A 14083-nucleotide genomic window follows, 5' to 3' on the forward strand; every position below is an offset into this window, starting at 1 on the left:
ATTGAACTCTTTGGCCTGAATGCAATTCACTACGTATGGTGAAAACCAAGCACAGCTAATCACCGATCTAACACCATCCCTACCCTGAAGCATGGTGGTGGTAGCATCATGCTATGGGGATGATTTTCAAAGGCAGGGACTGGGAGACTTGAAGTGATAGAGGGAACAATGAAAGGAGTGAAATACAGGCAAATCCTTGAGGATAACCTGCTTCAGAGTGCAAAAGACCCTTCGACTATAGCGAACATTTATGTTCCAACAGGACAATGACCCCAAACATACAGCCAAAGAAACACTAGAATGGACTCAGAACAAGAATGTGAAAGTCCTTCAGTGGTCCAGCCAAAGCCCATATTTTAATCACATTGAGAATCTATGGAAAGAATTGCTGTTCACCGACGCTCCCCATCAGACTTGATGGAGCTTGAGCAAATCTTCAAGGAAGAATGGCAGAAAATCCCCAAATCCAGATGGGCAAAGCTGATACAGACATACCCAAGATGACTTGAAGCTGTAATCACTGCCAAAGGTGCTTCTACGAAGTATCGACTCAGGGGGTTGAATACTTGACGTAAAACATTTTAGCTTTTCATTTCAAATTAATTTGTAAAAATTTCTAAAAACACATTTTGACTTTGTCATAATGGGGTATTTTGTGTAGATCAGTGACAGATAATTTAAACTTAATCCATTTTAAATTGAGGCTGTAACGCAACAAAATGTGACAAAAGTCAAGGGGTGTGAATACTATCTGAAGGCACTGTATCTACAAACATGCAATACTGTACTTAAAATGTACACTGTAACACCACTGCACTCAGTCTGTAAATGATAAATGTTTATGACTTCCTACCATTGAAAACGATCCATTAAATGACAACCCATAGACACTTCTCTCAAATCATACCACCATAAAACCAAGACACACATTGTGCCTATGCAAGAAAACAGAGATTGTGCGTGTGCAAGATCAAATGAGGTGCCATTGTCTTTGGTCACTTGGCCCTTTGTGAGCAGCAAGGCTGCACTGGCTGACATTTGTTTACAGATATTTCCGTTTACGGACATTTAGGGAAAGTTTTGTGATTTTTCCTGGAACAATGGCTTTGAGTTACATCAGTACGCAGAATTTCAGGTTTTGAATGAAAGTTTCTCAACATTTATGAGTGATTGAGTGAGTGAGTGGTTAGCATAAAGATATATATATATATATATATATATATATATATATATATATATATATATATATATATATATATATATATATATATATATACATATACATATACTTGTTAGATGATGACTTGTAATCACCCCTCACATTGGGAGTGGTGCTATATAATACACAGTTATAGAGAATTTGCATCTCCTCCTCAACTCCCACCCAGAACCCCAGGGGCTATGATTTTTTTTAAACCGCCTAAAACCTTCCGTGCACACGAGTATCATCACCAGTTTTCAACTCATTCTGTCCAATGGTTTAAGAGTGTATACAAGTGAAACACACAAACAAAGAAACAAGCCGGTAGGCGACGATGGGTCACCGAGCATGGAAACTATTAGATATAGAGCAAAATGGATATCATATAGTGGATAGGGAATCACCTTAAGATTATGCATATCAAATCTCATCCAGTTCCATCTGCTGATAACTACTCGGTATCCATTTGAATGAAAAGTACCAAAAATGCGGTTTGAAATCGGAAATCCCCAAATTTCGAGGAGGTGCTGTGGGTGAACAAAGATCTAAATCGAAAATCCGGCTCGGTCGTTTGTGCACAATGTATTCCAGACGATTAGTGTGAATTTTCATGACCATCCGACCATGACCCTGGGAGGGGAGTAGTAGCATTTGGCGCGAAGGCACTTCTGGCTCTCGCATATTATCGATTTTTGCACTAATTGACCTTTGACCCCTGACCTAAGCGAAATCGGTCAATATGTCCTGAGGCAAAGTTGTAGTACTCATTGAGTACCAAGAACCTGCAAAGTTTCATTCGTATCGATGCACTCACCTGGTCACTAGGGGGCCTTCAATTTTCACCAATTTTCGCGCATACCCTAATTGTAGGGGGCGCTGCAGGCAAAGTATTCCATATATCACAAAAACCGGAATATGTTTGATAGGCATCACCTGTAGACCATTCGTGCCAAATTTCATAACCATACGTGGGATAATGGCTTTCGGAATCGATTTCGCGTGAACGGTACCGATTTTGAAGGTTTTTCGGTTGTTGCTAGGGAACCAAAGCATCCCTAGCAACCATCACAATTTCCAAAGCACTAGGTCATAAGATGTACCTCCCACCCGAGTTTGGTCAAAATCTGCCCACGTTTACTACCAATTATGCTGATGACAAACAAACAAACATCCAAACAAACAGACAGAATTACTGACAATAAGGGTCACCTATTTCGGCGACCCAAAATATGTCTTGCAGAGCACAATACTTGCAAAATCCACCCCCTCTCCAAAGGTTTCCATGGATACATCAAATTGTCCATTTCATTAAGATTAAAATTGACAATCTTAATCAAAGCTCAGGTCAATCGGATGAAGATTGAAGATTTTTCAGAGAGAAATTGATGATTTTAAAAGTTTGACTTTGTGACCTCAAAAATAGTTTGTTTCCCAATTCTATGAAGTATCGACTGAGGAGGTTGAATACAATTGACGCAATATGCAAATCATGTTCAACTTTCAAATGAATCGGATGAAAAACAACGATTTTAGAAATTTGACCTTTGATCTCAAAATCAATAGGCTTCTCACTTGAGACAACTTGGTAAAGTTTCATTGACGATCGGTTTAGAATTGTGACCTGTAGGCGATTGACAGACAGACAGACAGACATACAGAATAACAAAATCGACTGGCCAATATACTTTAAAAATCCTGAAAATTGCAAGTAATAAACAGACATTTATGAAATTATGGTACAATTCCTAAATCATACATACAACCAATTAGGCCTGTTATAAGTAGGTATATCAGCCTGGTGTTGGCTTAGTGGTTAGGGTGGCGGCTTGGGATCCAAGGGTCCTGAGTTCAAGCCCCGTTGGCTGCTGAATTAACACCAGGGGGTTGACTCAGCCTGTCATCCATCTGAGGTCGGTGAAGTGAGTACCAGTGTACTGGTCCCAGTGTATGCCCCGGTTAGAATAGGTGTACCATATCCCTGTGTGTCGTAAGAGGCGACCAGGGTTGGCGTCAGGAAGGGCATCCGGCCATAAAAAAAAACATTGCCTCAAGAAAAAGCCCAACCCCTGCACAGCAGGGAAAAATGGCTGTAAAAACGGTCATTATTTATTTTTATTTTAATAAGTAGGTATATCAGGCTATGGAAGAGGGGAGTTATCATGGTAAAGCAGTGATGTGGTGGTATTACATAAAAATCATCAGCATGTGGAGAGAACATTTTTGATGACAGAATTCATTTTTGGAAAATTGACGAAATCCGATGCTCAAATAACTGCAAGAAGAACTGGAACCACACTCAGCAGAGTGCACACCTCCACCAAGATGAACAGATTACATTTTGTATCCCACTGGTAGGCCAGATCTACATAATACATAGACCATAACCAAAATCAAATCGGCTTGTTCTTGTCACCTACCCAACGCATCCACCAAGTTGTAATCTGTCCACACCTTTTTGAGATATCGTGCAATATATCGTTTTTGGCCCGATCTCTCAATGGTGAAGAATCACTTCAAAGATTCCAGTACTGTATCTGGGTTTGGATCCGGATCTTCACCCAAGTAAACTTACTTCGTCCTTGTCACACAAGCAACCTGTCCACCAGGTTTTGTCCAAATCCATCCATAACCTTTAGAGATATCCTGATCACAGACAAACAAGCAGGGGTGATTACATGACCTCCGCCCATCTTTGGTGGCAGAGATAACAATGCCTCCAGTGCCTTCGGCGCCAGAGACATAAGAAAAGATGCGAGTGCACTGTGCAAACTTTTGTTTTTATTTGTTGCTTTTACCAATGTGAACTTAAGATTGATGCTATGCAATGTATTTTGCATCTAATGAAACTTTTATCCCATCTCAAAGTTTGTACCAATGTGAACAACGAGGCGATCTCTCCGTGCGCGTCCTCGTCGATTATTATTAAAGAACGATCAATCAACAATTTGTTGTGTTAAAATGACATGTAGAAATAAACCGATTTCTTCTTTCTTTTTTGATGCGTGAGAAGCGAACACTTCAAAACCGCCGGAAGCACATGAACACAAGGAGACGGAAAATTGTGCAGAAACCTGTGGATATTGTGAGACGCGTGAAAGTGGCATTGTTTTATTTTTTTGGGAAATCGCAGCCGATTTACTCGAGTGGAATGTCTTATTCCCAGCTGATAATGAAACGATATTCAAGTCCCATGTGACACACCCAAGCTAACCCGAGATGACTCTTGGATCAATTGCCAGGGATTCAAACGGTCCAATCGCTCCCATTGTATGACTGAGTCTATTTTAACAAACTGACTCCCCAGCAAATACCATTGTTGTTACAGTACGACAAGTGTTCAGCTTTAATTCTCTGTTGTTGAAATCTTCCTTGAAGCCTTAAATTTTTTTATTTTCCAAAATTATGTTTCAAATGTTTATGTTCTGTGTGATCAATTGATTTCTGCATTTGCAGATATTCGTTTTGTGTGAAAGCAAAACTGATCCTGAAACACCGTTGAACAAAAAAAACAACAAAGACAAGAAAAGCTCAGTATATCAGAAATGCCCTTGGGGCTGGTATGCTGCTCTGGGGGCTCTGGGGAGATTTCTGTGCAGAGCTTGCTCTGAAACAGGGCAAACAAAGACGCTTTCACAGCAAGCCCACCACCGCCTGCTCCGGGTGTGCGGCGTCACACCGGCAACGGCTGTTTTGAGGGTGGAGGTGGAGGAGAGCGAGGAAAAGTGGGAATGATGGTTGTGGGCGATGAAAGGGGGAAGGATGTCGAAAGCACAAGCAACAAGGAGGGATTAAGTGATAGGTGTTCTTCCTATTATAATCTTTTGCACTTTTCTTATACCTTTAAAAATTGTATTAATGGACTCAAAAATATGCACTTCAATATCTACATTTGGTAGGCATACGAGTTCCCTCGGTGAGTTTGTATACCTAATTGATAAGTCTGTTAAGTTTGAAGAATTATTAATCAGGTGAGGAAATGTGGGTTTTCATTCCATCACGGAGGCCGGCCGGGGCAGAACGTCCCCAAAATAGGCAAGCACAAGTCCTAAATGGCCTGGATGTGATTAAACCCAACGTATGTTACGGCTTTAGGGCCTGTATCACTTTCGGCTGCTCAACGCTCTGGGTTTTGTCCTCAACAAGGCCGCATGATCTCTAACCACCATGATTAAATTATACACAATGCTCTGCTGTGCGGTTCGTCCCTGGGGCGGCTCAGGCAGAGACTGCGGTAGGCCGGGCCTATGAAAGACGTACGAGATCTTTTTCCTGAAACATACTGCCCAGCCAGGAATAGCTTAGCTTCTATTATTTAATGCGATTCTCTAGGGTTGGGGGATACCAGCCACCTCGCAGCCTCAACAGAAAAGACACGACGGTGAACACATACCCACGAGCTTCATCGCTCACATTTAAATTGAATGGGCCATGCAAGGGGCGGCATATCATTGGTAAAGTCTGAATGCTTTCCAGATGCAATTTAAATGTTAGAAGTAACAAACAACAGAAGTCCCAAAGTTAGTTTACAACTTCAGGCACGTATCAGCATCATATACGCGGGGTGGGCTATGGAATGACGCTCAACTTTTCAATCGCAATTTTAACGGTGTCGTAATTTTGTGGGCTACCCTGTAGAAACACCAGGAAGAAAAAAAAAATTGATATCGCACTCGAGGACCGACAGACACTACATTCATCAAACCACTGTGAAGCAATGGGAGGTCGCAAGCGCATCAATCGACTGGCACGAACAGAGTTCCTTAACTCGGTTACCAAACAAGTGCCGCGTGAAAGCTTACGTGAAACTGAACATCAATGTTGCAGAAACAGCAACGAAGGAAATCATTAATTATCCTTACTGAGTGAATCATTTGAGATGGCGTGCAATTATTCCCATCATGTGTAATAGAAATTGGCAGGAAGTACAGTACATGTTCTGGGGGAAGCAGGATGGGAATTACTTTAGTAGGTCTCCAACTCGCTGCATACAGTGGTCCGATTTTTAAAACAAAGCTTCTTGTTTCAAGGCAAGTCCCGTTAAAGTGCTTGTGTAAAAAAATGGTGCGAGGTTTGGGGTCGGAGCCATGAGTGGAGAGGCTGTTTGACATGCAGCACAACTTACATCCTGTATCCCACTTGTTTCTTCGTTTAATTTATGGAATAAAGGCAGACAAAGGTGCCGGCCGATAGAATATGGGTGGTCTGTAAAACAACTTCAAAAGCCAATTAAACGTCACCGCAATATAGTTTTGAGACAATTCCCCCATCATATCGATGACGCTTATGAAATCAGAGAAATGTACCAGGGCTGCAGAACGGCTTATGCATTGATGGTCCAAAAGCATGAGGTTACATTCAAAATGGCTTTATTCCACATGCCATACAGTTTACAACAGGTGTATACACCTTGTAACGCAATGTAAGCAGATACTAAATTGCAGCAATCTGCGTAGTCCGGTGCACAGGTTGAGCAACGGTCTGATAGACACCGAGGCTCGTGACAATACCGATGGTACTGGGGTCGAGGAGAAAGATCCCTTGCTAAATCAATCACTGCAAGACGACCTCTGCCGGCATTGGCTGGTCTTGAAGGCCAGCCAAGATGTTCTCAGCCGTCAGGATGGACATCGAGGTTCGTGTGGCAACGGTCGCGCTGCCAATGTGAGGAAGAACCACTGCAGAAAAAAAAAAAGAAGAGCACAGGACCATTTAGGTGGGAGAGGAACGTCGTACAATGGTGAAAAAAAAAATCAATCAATCAAACCTCATGCTAAAAATCAGGAAAGATTGCGGGCGCTTCGTGAAGGTCAATGTTCAGATCAAAGATGGAGCACGTCACAATCATGAAATGTTTAATTGTCATTGTCGGTTCCACTTCACATCTCAGGAAGTGCCAAGTATTGGTTTGTGTGCTTTTTCTTTTTAATTTGGGTCGGTGCCTTTGGTAACTTCGGGAGACGTCTCTTCCAATTAATTTTCTACCACTTTCTGTTTTTGCTTTTCACCACAATGAGAGAACTCATCAAGCATGCGTCAATTCATAGAAGGGGCATTCAAGGACTTAGACACCATGCTACAGACCTTAAGACTTGAGAGCTGTCAAGGGTTAGTGAATAAAGTCGTTTCAATGCGGGGGGGATGGGTGGGGAGGAGGGTGGGGATTTGTAATTTGTTCCGGGTGCCGGCGATAACTTGCCGACTCTTTGCAAAGAACACCGGGAGATCTTTAACGTCCTCAAGCTAACGCTGGTCACGTCCATCCGAGGGACGGCACACACACACATTGATGAATCACCCTGCCTGTGAAACACCAGGATGACAGTTTATAGTTGATTCGAGATTTCAGTCCAGGCTGGACAGCTCAGCGGAGTGTGCGCGTACCTCGAAGCTATCCTTCCAGTCCAAATTAACTTAAATATCACATTTTATCTCCAGGCAGCAAATTTGGCCAAGATTCCAGCACATACCACTTCACTTTATTCCAAATGAAAGACACTGTGTGAGCTTCATCATTCCCAACATGGACAGCCGGCTTTACGTCCCCATCAGAAGGATGGCTTCGACCAAGATGCAGCACCCTCTGCTGGCACCTCACCAGAACAGCAGTTGTCGTGAGATTCCACTCCACAGGTGAAACGAATGTCCAAAAGCGAAGGGCCAGCAGGTAAGGTTCAGTTCAGTTCAGGGTCTAAGCCTCGTCTGCTGGGCAGCTATATCAGGTAATGATGTCATCACTTTTGAGATTAGATCTTCCCAACTACAACCGCTGTAGGGTAAGATAGCATAGAGGAAAGCATGCCACCAAGTGATGTGTCATGGCATTACAGTTCACGTATAAATGTAAACTTTCACTTTGGAAACGCAAGAGGTAAAGCAATAAATTACTTGGAAAGATCGAACCCTCTGCATGTGTGGAGGTAATCTCCCCCATGTCTTCCTCCAACCACCACAACACAATTTGAGTTTGGCAATCAAGAACGAAGTATCATCCACATTTTACTTCGTAGGCCCTCCGACTGCGTACCAGAAAACTTTTGCTCGTGTTGCTTGAATTGGCAGCTTTCACGTCTCAAAGGGGTTCCTTCAGAGTACGTTTGAGAATGGGCAGAGCATTGGCAAAAGTTTATTGAATTACACAAAGCTTATGTTGAGGCCGAATTCTGTTTGTCATGACAAAACACATTGTGGGCTATTTCCATGGTAACATTGTACCTCGTAAAATGGGACGAAGAACGAGTGCAGCAAAACATTTGGCTATTTTCTGGGAGCCGGGAATACCACGTATTCACCTGGAAAACTTTTGACTACCATACCTCGGAGATGAAACCCCTACACTGGCCTGAACCCAAATCCCCATGAAAAAAAAAGCCCAAACTTTGAACATGTGGTCAACCAAGACTGGCATGAAGCAGCAGGACGACTGAAAATACGAATTAGGTGAAAATATCAGGGTAAATAAAGAAGAAGTGCTGCGATTGAGGCCGGAAAAGTGGGAATGAACAACGACAAATGCAACAGCAGGACTTGCGATGACAAACTGTGGTTGGAATTCAAACCCATTCCCCCAAACCACTCAGATTCTGCTCACCAGAGGATTGGGGAGGGGCAATTGTGCGTGTGTGTGTGTGTGTGTGTGTGTGTGTGTGTGTGTGTGTGTGTGTGTGTGTGTGTGTGTGTATAGTAGTGTCACCCTTCTTACCCCATGAGCATTCCTGTAGATTATAACCATAGACTTTGGGCAGAGTGCCCAGTCTGCAGCGGTGCTGTTAAAACCCTCTGGAGGCTCACTCAGCTTCTTGCCCAGTACCCTGTTTGTACCACTTCCTTCTCCGTGTCACGAGATTGATAGGAGTTCAACCACAAGTGTACACCAAGCAGTCTTTCTCCGTGGTTACCTGCTTCTTCTACCATACACCATTACCTGTAAAGCAACTTCTCCAGACCTCAACTTACTTAGTGCTGCGTCTTAGATTTTTTTTTTCTCCTTCAAAGTGATGCATGTCTGAACAGGAGCCAAAGGGATTATGGTGTGGCATGATGCCAAGCAATGCCAAGTAATGCAAAAAACTACTGGACATCGGCATATCTGACACTTTGTGCAAATCCGAGATTTTGTTTCACGGCAAGGCCACAAAGACGTCATCACATTGGCGGTGGACAAACTATTTTAGCTGGGGTGGACGGTTTAGCCTCCGGGCATCCAGGTTGTCTCGGCAGGTACTTTAGCGGACAGCGATGTCGCAATTTACAAATAGTTTGCAATATTCTCACTGGCATAGCATGAGATCCCTTTGGTCTTCAATTCCCGATGGAAGAGGGTCCGGTTACAAACGGAGAAGGCTTATGCATCAGAGTACACGCTGTCTTTCAGAGAGGACGTTAATGGTAGCACTTGCTCAAGGACATAAAACCAAAGACCGTTAAAAGAGTAGGCTATTGTTTACCAGGACGCTGGCCAAATTCCAACCTTTTAATTTTTGTTAAATCTCTGCAGTGAACCCAGTAATACATGCAATGCAACAGCAACGCACAACGGAACAAAGACATTTTTGGTGAAACGATCATTTCTGGCATCGGAATTCCTTTTTCATTTTTGAGTCGTCTTACAACATGAGATAGCAATGGTGAACTACAATCTGATGCCTTCTCCCATTTATGACAGCGACAAAGTATTTTTTTAATTTTACTTTTTTTAAAGGCTTGCACGGCCCATGGGAAAAAGTGAGATGTGAAAGGGGGGAGTGTGAGAGGGGAAGGGAGGGAGAAAAAGACGGATAGAAAGAGAAAGAAAGAATTGGCGTTGCAGGTTTTCAAGGGATCTGACATCTTGGAAAAAAATTTTAAATAAAAAAGCCTCGACTCGTTCATGCAAGCAGGTGTTTGAAAAGTCGAAAAAGTGCCCTCCACTTGGACTCGCTTCATTTTGAGATTCAGAGTATTCAGCAGAAATAAAACGGTGTCTAATTTAGTGATGTGCCTCTTGCTCACACTGCCTGTCAGTTATCTGTCACTTGTTTTCTGGGACACGTGCGTGCCGCCCTGCAACACAATGACACCATGTCTGCCACCCAGTCGAAGGGAGCGAAGATGCAGTGATTTCGAAGAGGATAAGTGCACTCTGCAAGTGGAGTGCTCCGTAAGAAGGCAGCACCTTGCGCATCGAAAATATCCCTTGTGATGTGAAACTGCTATGAAGCCGGACAGGTCCTGACAACAGTGCAGTCACTGTTGAAGCAGCAAAGAAATGTGCACACAGTCCCTCTAGGCAAATCAAAGAGGACACAATAAATCCTTAGTTAATCCCCGATTGCATCCCTAGCTTACTTTTACATCACCATGTCATCAAGACCAGCAACATGTCCGTTTGATTAATATTAGTAATAGACTCAAGTCGAGATTGCATGCATGTTTCATTATATATATATATATATATATATATATATATATATATATATATATATATATATATATATATATATATATATATATATATATATATATATATATATATATGAATACAAATAAAGACCCACTCACATCTCTCACCTGTGAAAGGGGGAAAATAGCCGATAGCCAATTATAGCCAATCTTTATTTATTGTTTATATATTGACTGCTTTTGACGGTTGCACGTGGTCGGTATATGCTTGGGAGCCTCGTTGGTATGCATTGCTGTTTGCGCTATCGCTGATGAGTCACCAATAAGTGATGAGACCCGTCCGGTAGCTGAAGGGGTGTGTAGCATTGGGATTCTCATGTGTGTACGATGTGTGAACGTCTTTATAGTTGTTGAGGAACTCTGGGAAGGGTTCGAAACAGACTGTGTTGCTACACCCTCTGAAGCATTATTTGGACAACATTGCACTGCAGGAAGTAGTATATTGCTATCATAATGGTGAGACAAAGACAATTAACAAAGGAAGATAGACAGACCATATATATATATATATATATATATATATATATATATATATATATATATATATATATATATATATATATATATATATATATATATATATATATATATATTGTTACGGCTGTGGAAATTCGCATTACACCATAAAGGGCCCTCAGGTGAGATATCTCGATAGGTACATGTGTAGTTAGCCCAAACCCATTGTATAGAGGGAATTTATGTGATCCATTCGTGCTGCAATCCTCCAGTTAGTCGTTTTTCTTTCCCTATCTGATTTCAAACGAACAAAAACTGCCAAGGATGCTGGTGGGCTTTTCCCGTCATTCTTCCCCACGCTTGGTGTGAGGGAAGGGGGGAAGGGCGGCTCACCGCCGATTGGTGGATGGACAGCGTGAGGCGGTCGGGGTGAGGGAACACCCCTTTTCGAGAACCCTCTCAAAAGAGGGTGGAGCGGAAAACGGGGCGGAGTGAAGGGCGGAGCGCCGTGCTATAAAAGACAGACACGGGCGGGGCGCGTTCTCTCCCTCTTCCTGCGTCCTCCCTCTTCCTCTCGCTCTCTCCCTGACTCGTGAAACTCATCTGAAGTCGTTGTTTGGTCATCGCCGAGCTGTGTCGTCGTGGTCGAGTGTCTCTGCGTCGGTGTGGAGCTCGTGGAGCTCGAGGAGCTCGATGAAGTCGAGCTGTGTCATTGTCGAGTCTGGTCGAGTCGGCAGTGGAGGACGGCGGAGGAGGACTCGACGGCCGCACCAAGGGAAGTCCTTTCTTTTCTTTGGGTTTGTGTAAATGACTGTGGGTGGCGCCTGTCCGACAAGTAGAACTGTTTAAGTGTTGCCGTGTGTACGCGTTTTCGGTTTTAACTCTTATTTCGCTTTTTATGTGCATTTTGATTATTGTGACTAAATACGTGCCTTCCGTGCTGGTCTGTGTGAACTTGTTCCCCGTTTCGCTGCGTCCTTTCCTTTGTTTGACTCTCCATCCTGCTTCACGTAAAGGGTTCGTAGTGGGTGCAACATCCCGGTAATTAATCGGAACCGTCAAGGCCGACGATAACACCGCTCGGTTATCACTGTAGCACGGAACGGACCGCTAAGCGGTTCGTGTACGGAGTCGGCCTGTGGCGTGGTACAATCGCCCGGTCGACCATCCGCGCAGGCACTTAGGTCGATCGAATTTGGCGAGCAACCCTATCGTGCGCGGGTGGGCAATTGGCACGATCGTGGTGAGGTTAAACCCCCACCCGTGACTAGCTCCCGGCGTTGTTCCGAGAGGGTCACGACTGAATTGTCCGTTCCGATGGGCGAGGCGGCCGCCATTCGAGTCGAGCGGCCGATCGCACGCCGGCAGGCGCGAATTCGCAACAATATAAAGTTGAAAGTGTGTCTGTTTGTCTGTGACCTATGCACACGAAAAGTACTGGACTGATCCTCACCAAACTTCACATGCTGACAGACCATGTACCCGGGAGTGTCCCGATGTAAAATAATTGTACTTCCGGTTTCCGAATTATGACGTCCTCACCTGATTTTGTAACGTTAATTTTTCAAGTTCAGCCGATTGACAAGGGGCCAACGCCATATACAACATATCTAACATATGATTTTAAGTTTTTGTTTGTCCCTTTGTTTGTTTGTCTGCAAGTGCTAATCTCCTGAAAGGTGAAAGATAGGAGCTAACCACTGAAAAAAAATGTCGGGATGGGCCCCGAGAAGGTTATAGGCGATGTGGCAAGGCCCCTCGGCCGGGGGGGGGAGGGGAAGGGGGTGTGTTTCCCCTTCACCAACCCCCTTAGCCTATGACTGCCATGGCCCAATAGGGAACCGATACTGTGCTCGCGTCAGACATATGTATAGAAGATTAAATTCATTCAAAAAGAACCCGGGCAGCGCCGGGTGCATTCACTTGGTGATCTATATATTCCTAAAACTCTCATGTTGTATGTATGTATGCATATATGCATTGTATGTATTGTATGTATGTATGTATGTATGTATGTATGTATGTTCCCGAAATACAGCCAAAATGACACACGATAGCGCAAAATTTTTTCGCCAACGTTACTCACCATTCTCCTGTGTGCAGTATCAAGTTTCGTTTAAATCGGGCAACGAAAAAATTATTTAAAAATCAATTCCTGATTTAGTCAAGTACTCTTCAGGAGTATTTGATCAATGCAAACAACCTCAGCGGTATAGTTCGCTGGAGTTATCTATTCTTTTTTTCTTTTCATCAACCGCTGCCACAACGGGAACCCAACGGGTTCACGGGTCGTCTAGTAACCCTTAAATGTGTAGGTCTTTCCTTTAGAGCAATTGCAAAAAAGCCAAGATGTCAGTGAGTACAGTTTCCTTCACCATCAAAAGGCACTTGGAAACTGGAGGAAACTGACAAGAAGAGGTCTGGCAGTCCCAAAGCCATAACACAATCAGAAGTCAAGTTTCTGAGAGTCAACAGCTTGCGTGATAGGCAGCTCACAGGACAGCAGCTTCAAGCACAGCTTAACACTGGTCGAAGTAAGGAAGTCTCCGTTTCAACTGTGAAGAGAAGACTTCGAGCTGTAGGTTTGACAGGTCGAGTGGCAGTAAGAAAGCCATTGCTAAGATGGCAAAATAAGAAAAAGAGGCTTGCCTGGGCTATGAAGTACCACCAGTGGACGACTGAAAACTGGAAGAAGGTCTTATGGACCGATAAATCAAAATTTGAAATTTTCGGTTCATCACGCAGGGTTTTTGTACACTGTCAAGTAGGCGAAAGGATGGTTCCTCAGTGTGTGACACCAACTGTCAAACATGGAGGAGGAAGCATGATGATCTGGGGCTCTTTTGCTGGATCCAGAGTCAGCAACTTGCACAGAGTGACCCTGAACCAAAGGGCAACCACAGCATTTTGCAGCGCCATGCAATATCCTCTGGTCGATGCCTAGTTGGTCAGGGGTTCATCCTACAGCAAGATAACGACCCAAAACAT

At 43.6% G+C, this 14083-nt stretch overlaps 1 protein-coding gene across 1 annotated transcript in view; it reads right to left on the bottom strand.

Moving 5' to 3' along the window:
• Window positions 1–6550: 6550 nt before the first annotated feature.
• GRHPR (glyoxylate and hydroxypyruvate reductase) overlaps window positions 6551–14083 on the bottom strand; it is a 66470-nt gene continuing 58937 nt past the window's right edge. Inside the window, exon 9 of the mRNA XM_085897976.1 lies at window positions 6551–6876. Coding sequence (XP_085754102.1) covers window positions 6752–6876 — 125 coding nt within the window. The 3' untranslated portion in view covers window positions 6551–6751. The remainder of the gene's footprint in view (window positions 6877–14083) is intronic.

The sequence above is a fragment of the Eptatretus burgeri genome, chromosome 10 (assembly GCF_056783735.1).
Source record: "Eptatretus burgeri isolate ZD-2024b chromosome 10, Ebu_testis_v1, whole genome shotgun sequence".
Classification (NCBI taxonomy): domain Eukaryota; kingdom Metazoa; phylum Chordata; class Myxini; order Myxiniformes; family Myxinidae; genus Eptatretus; species Eptatretus burgeri.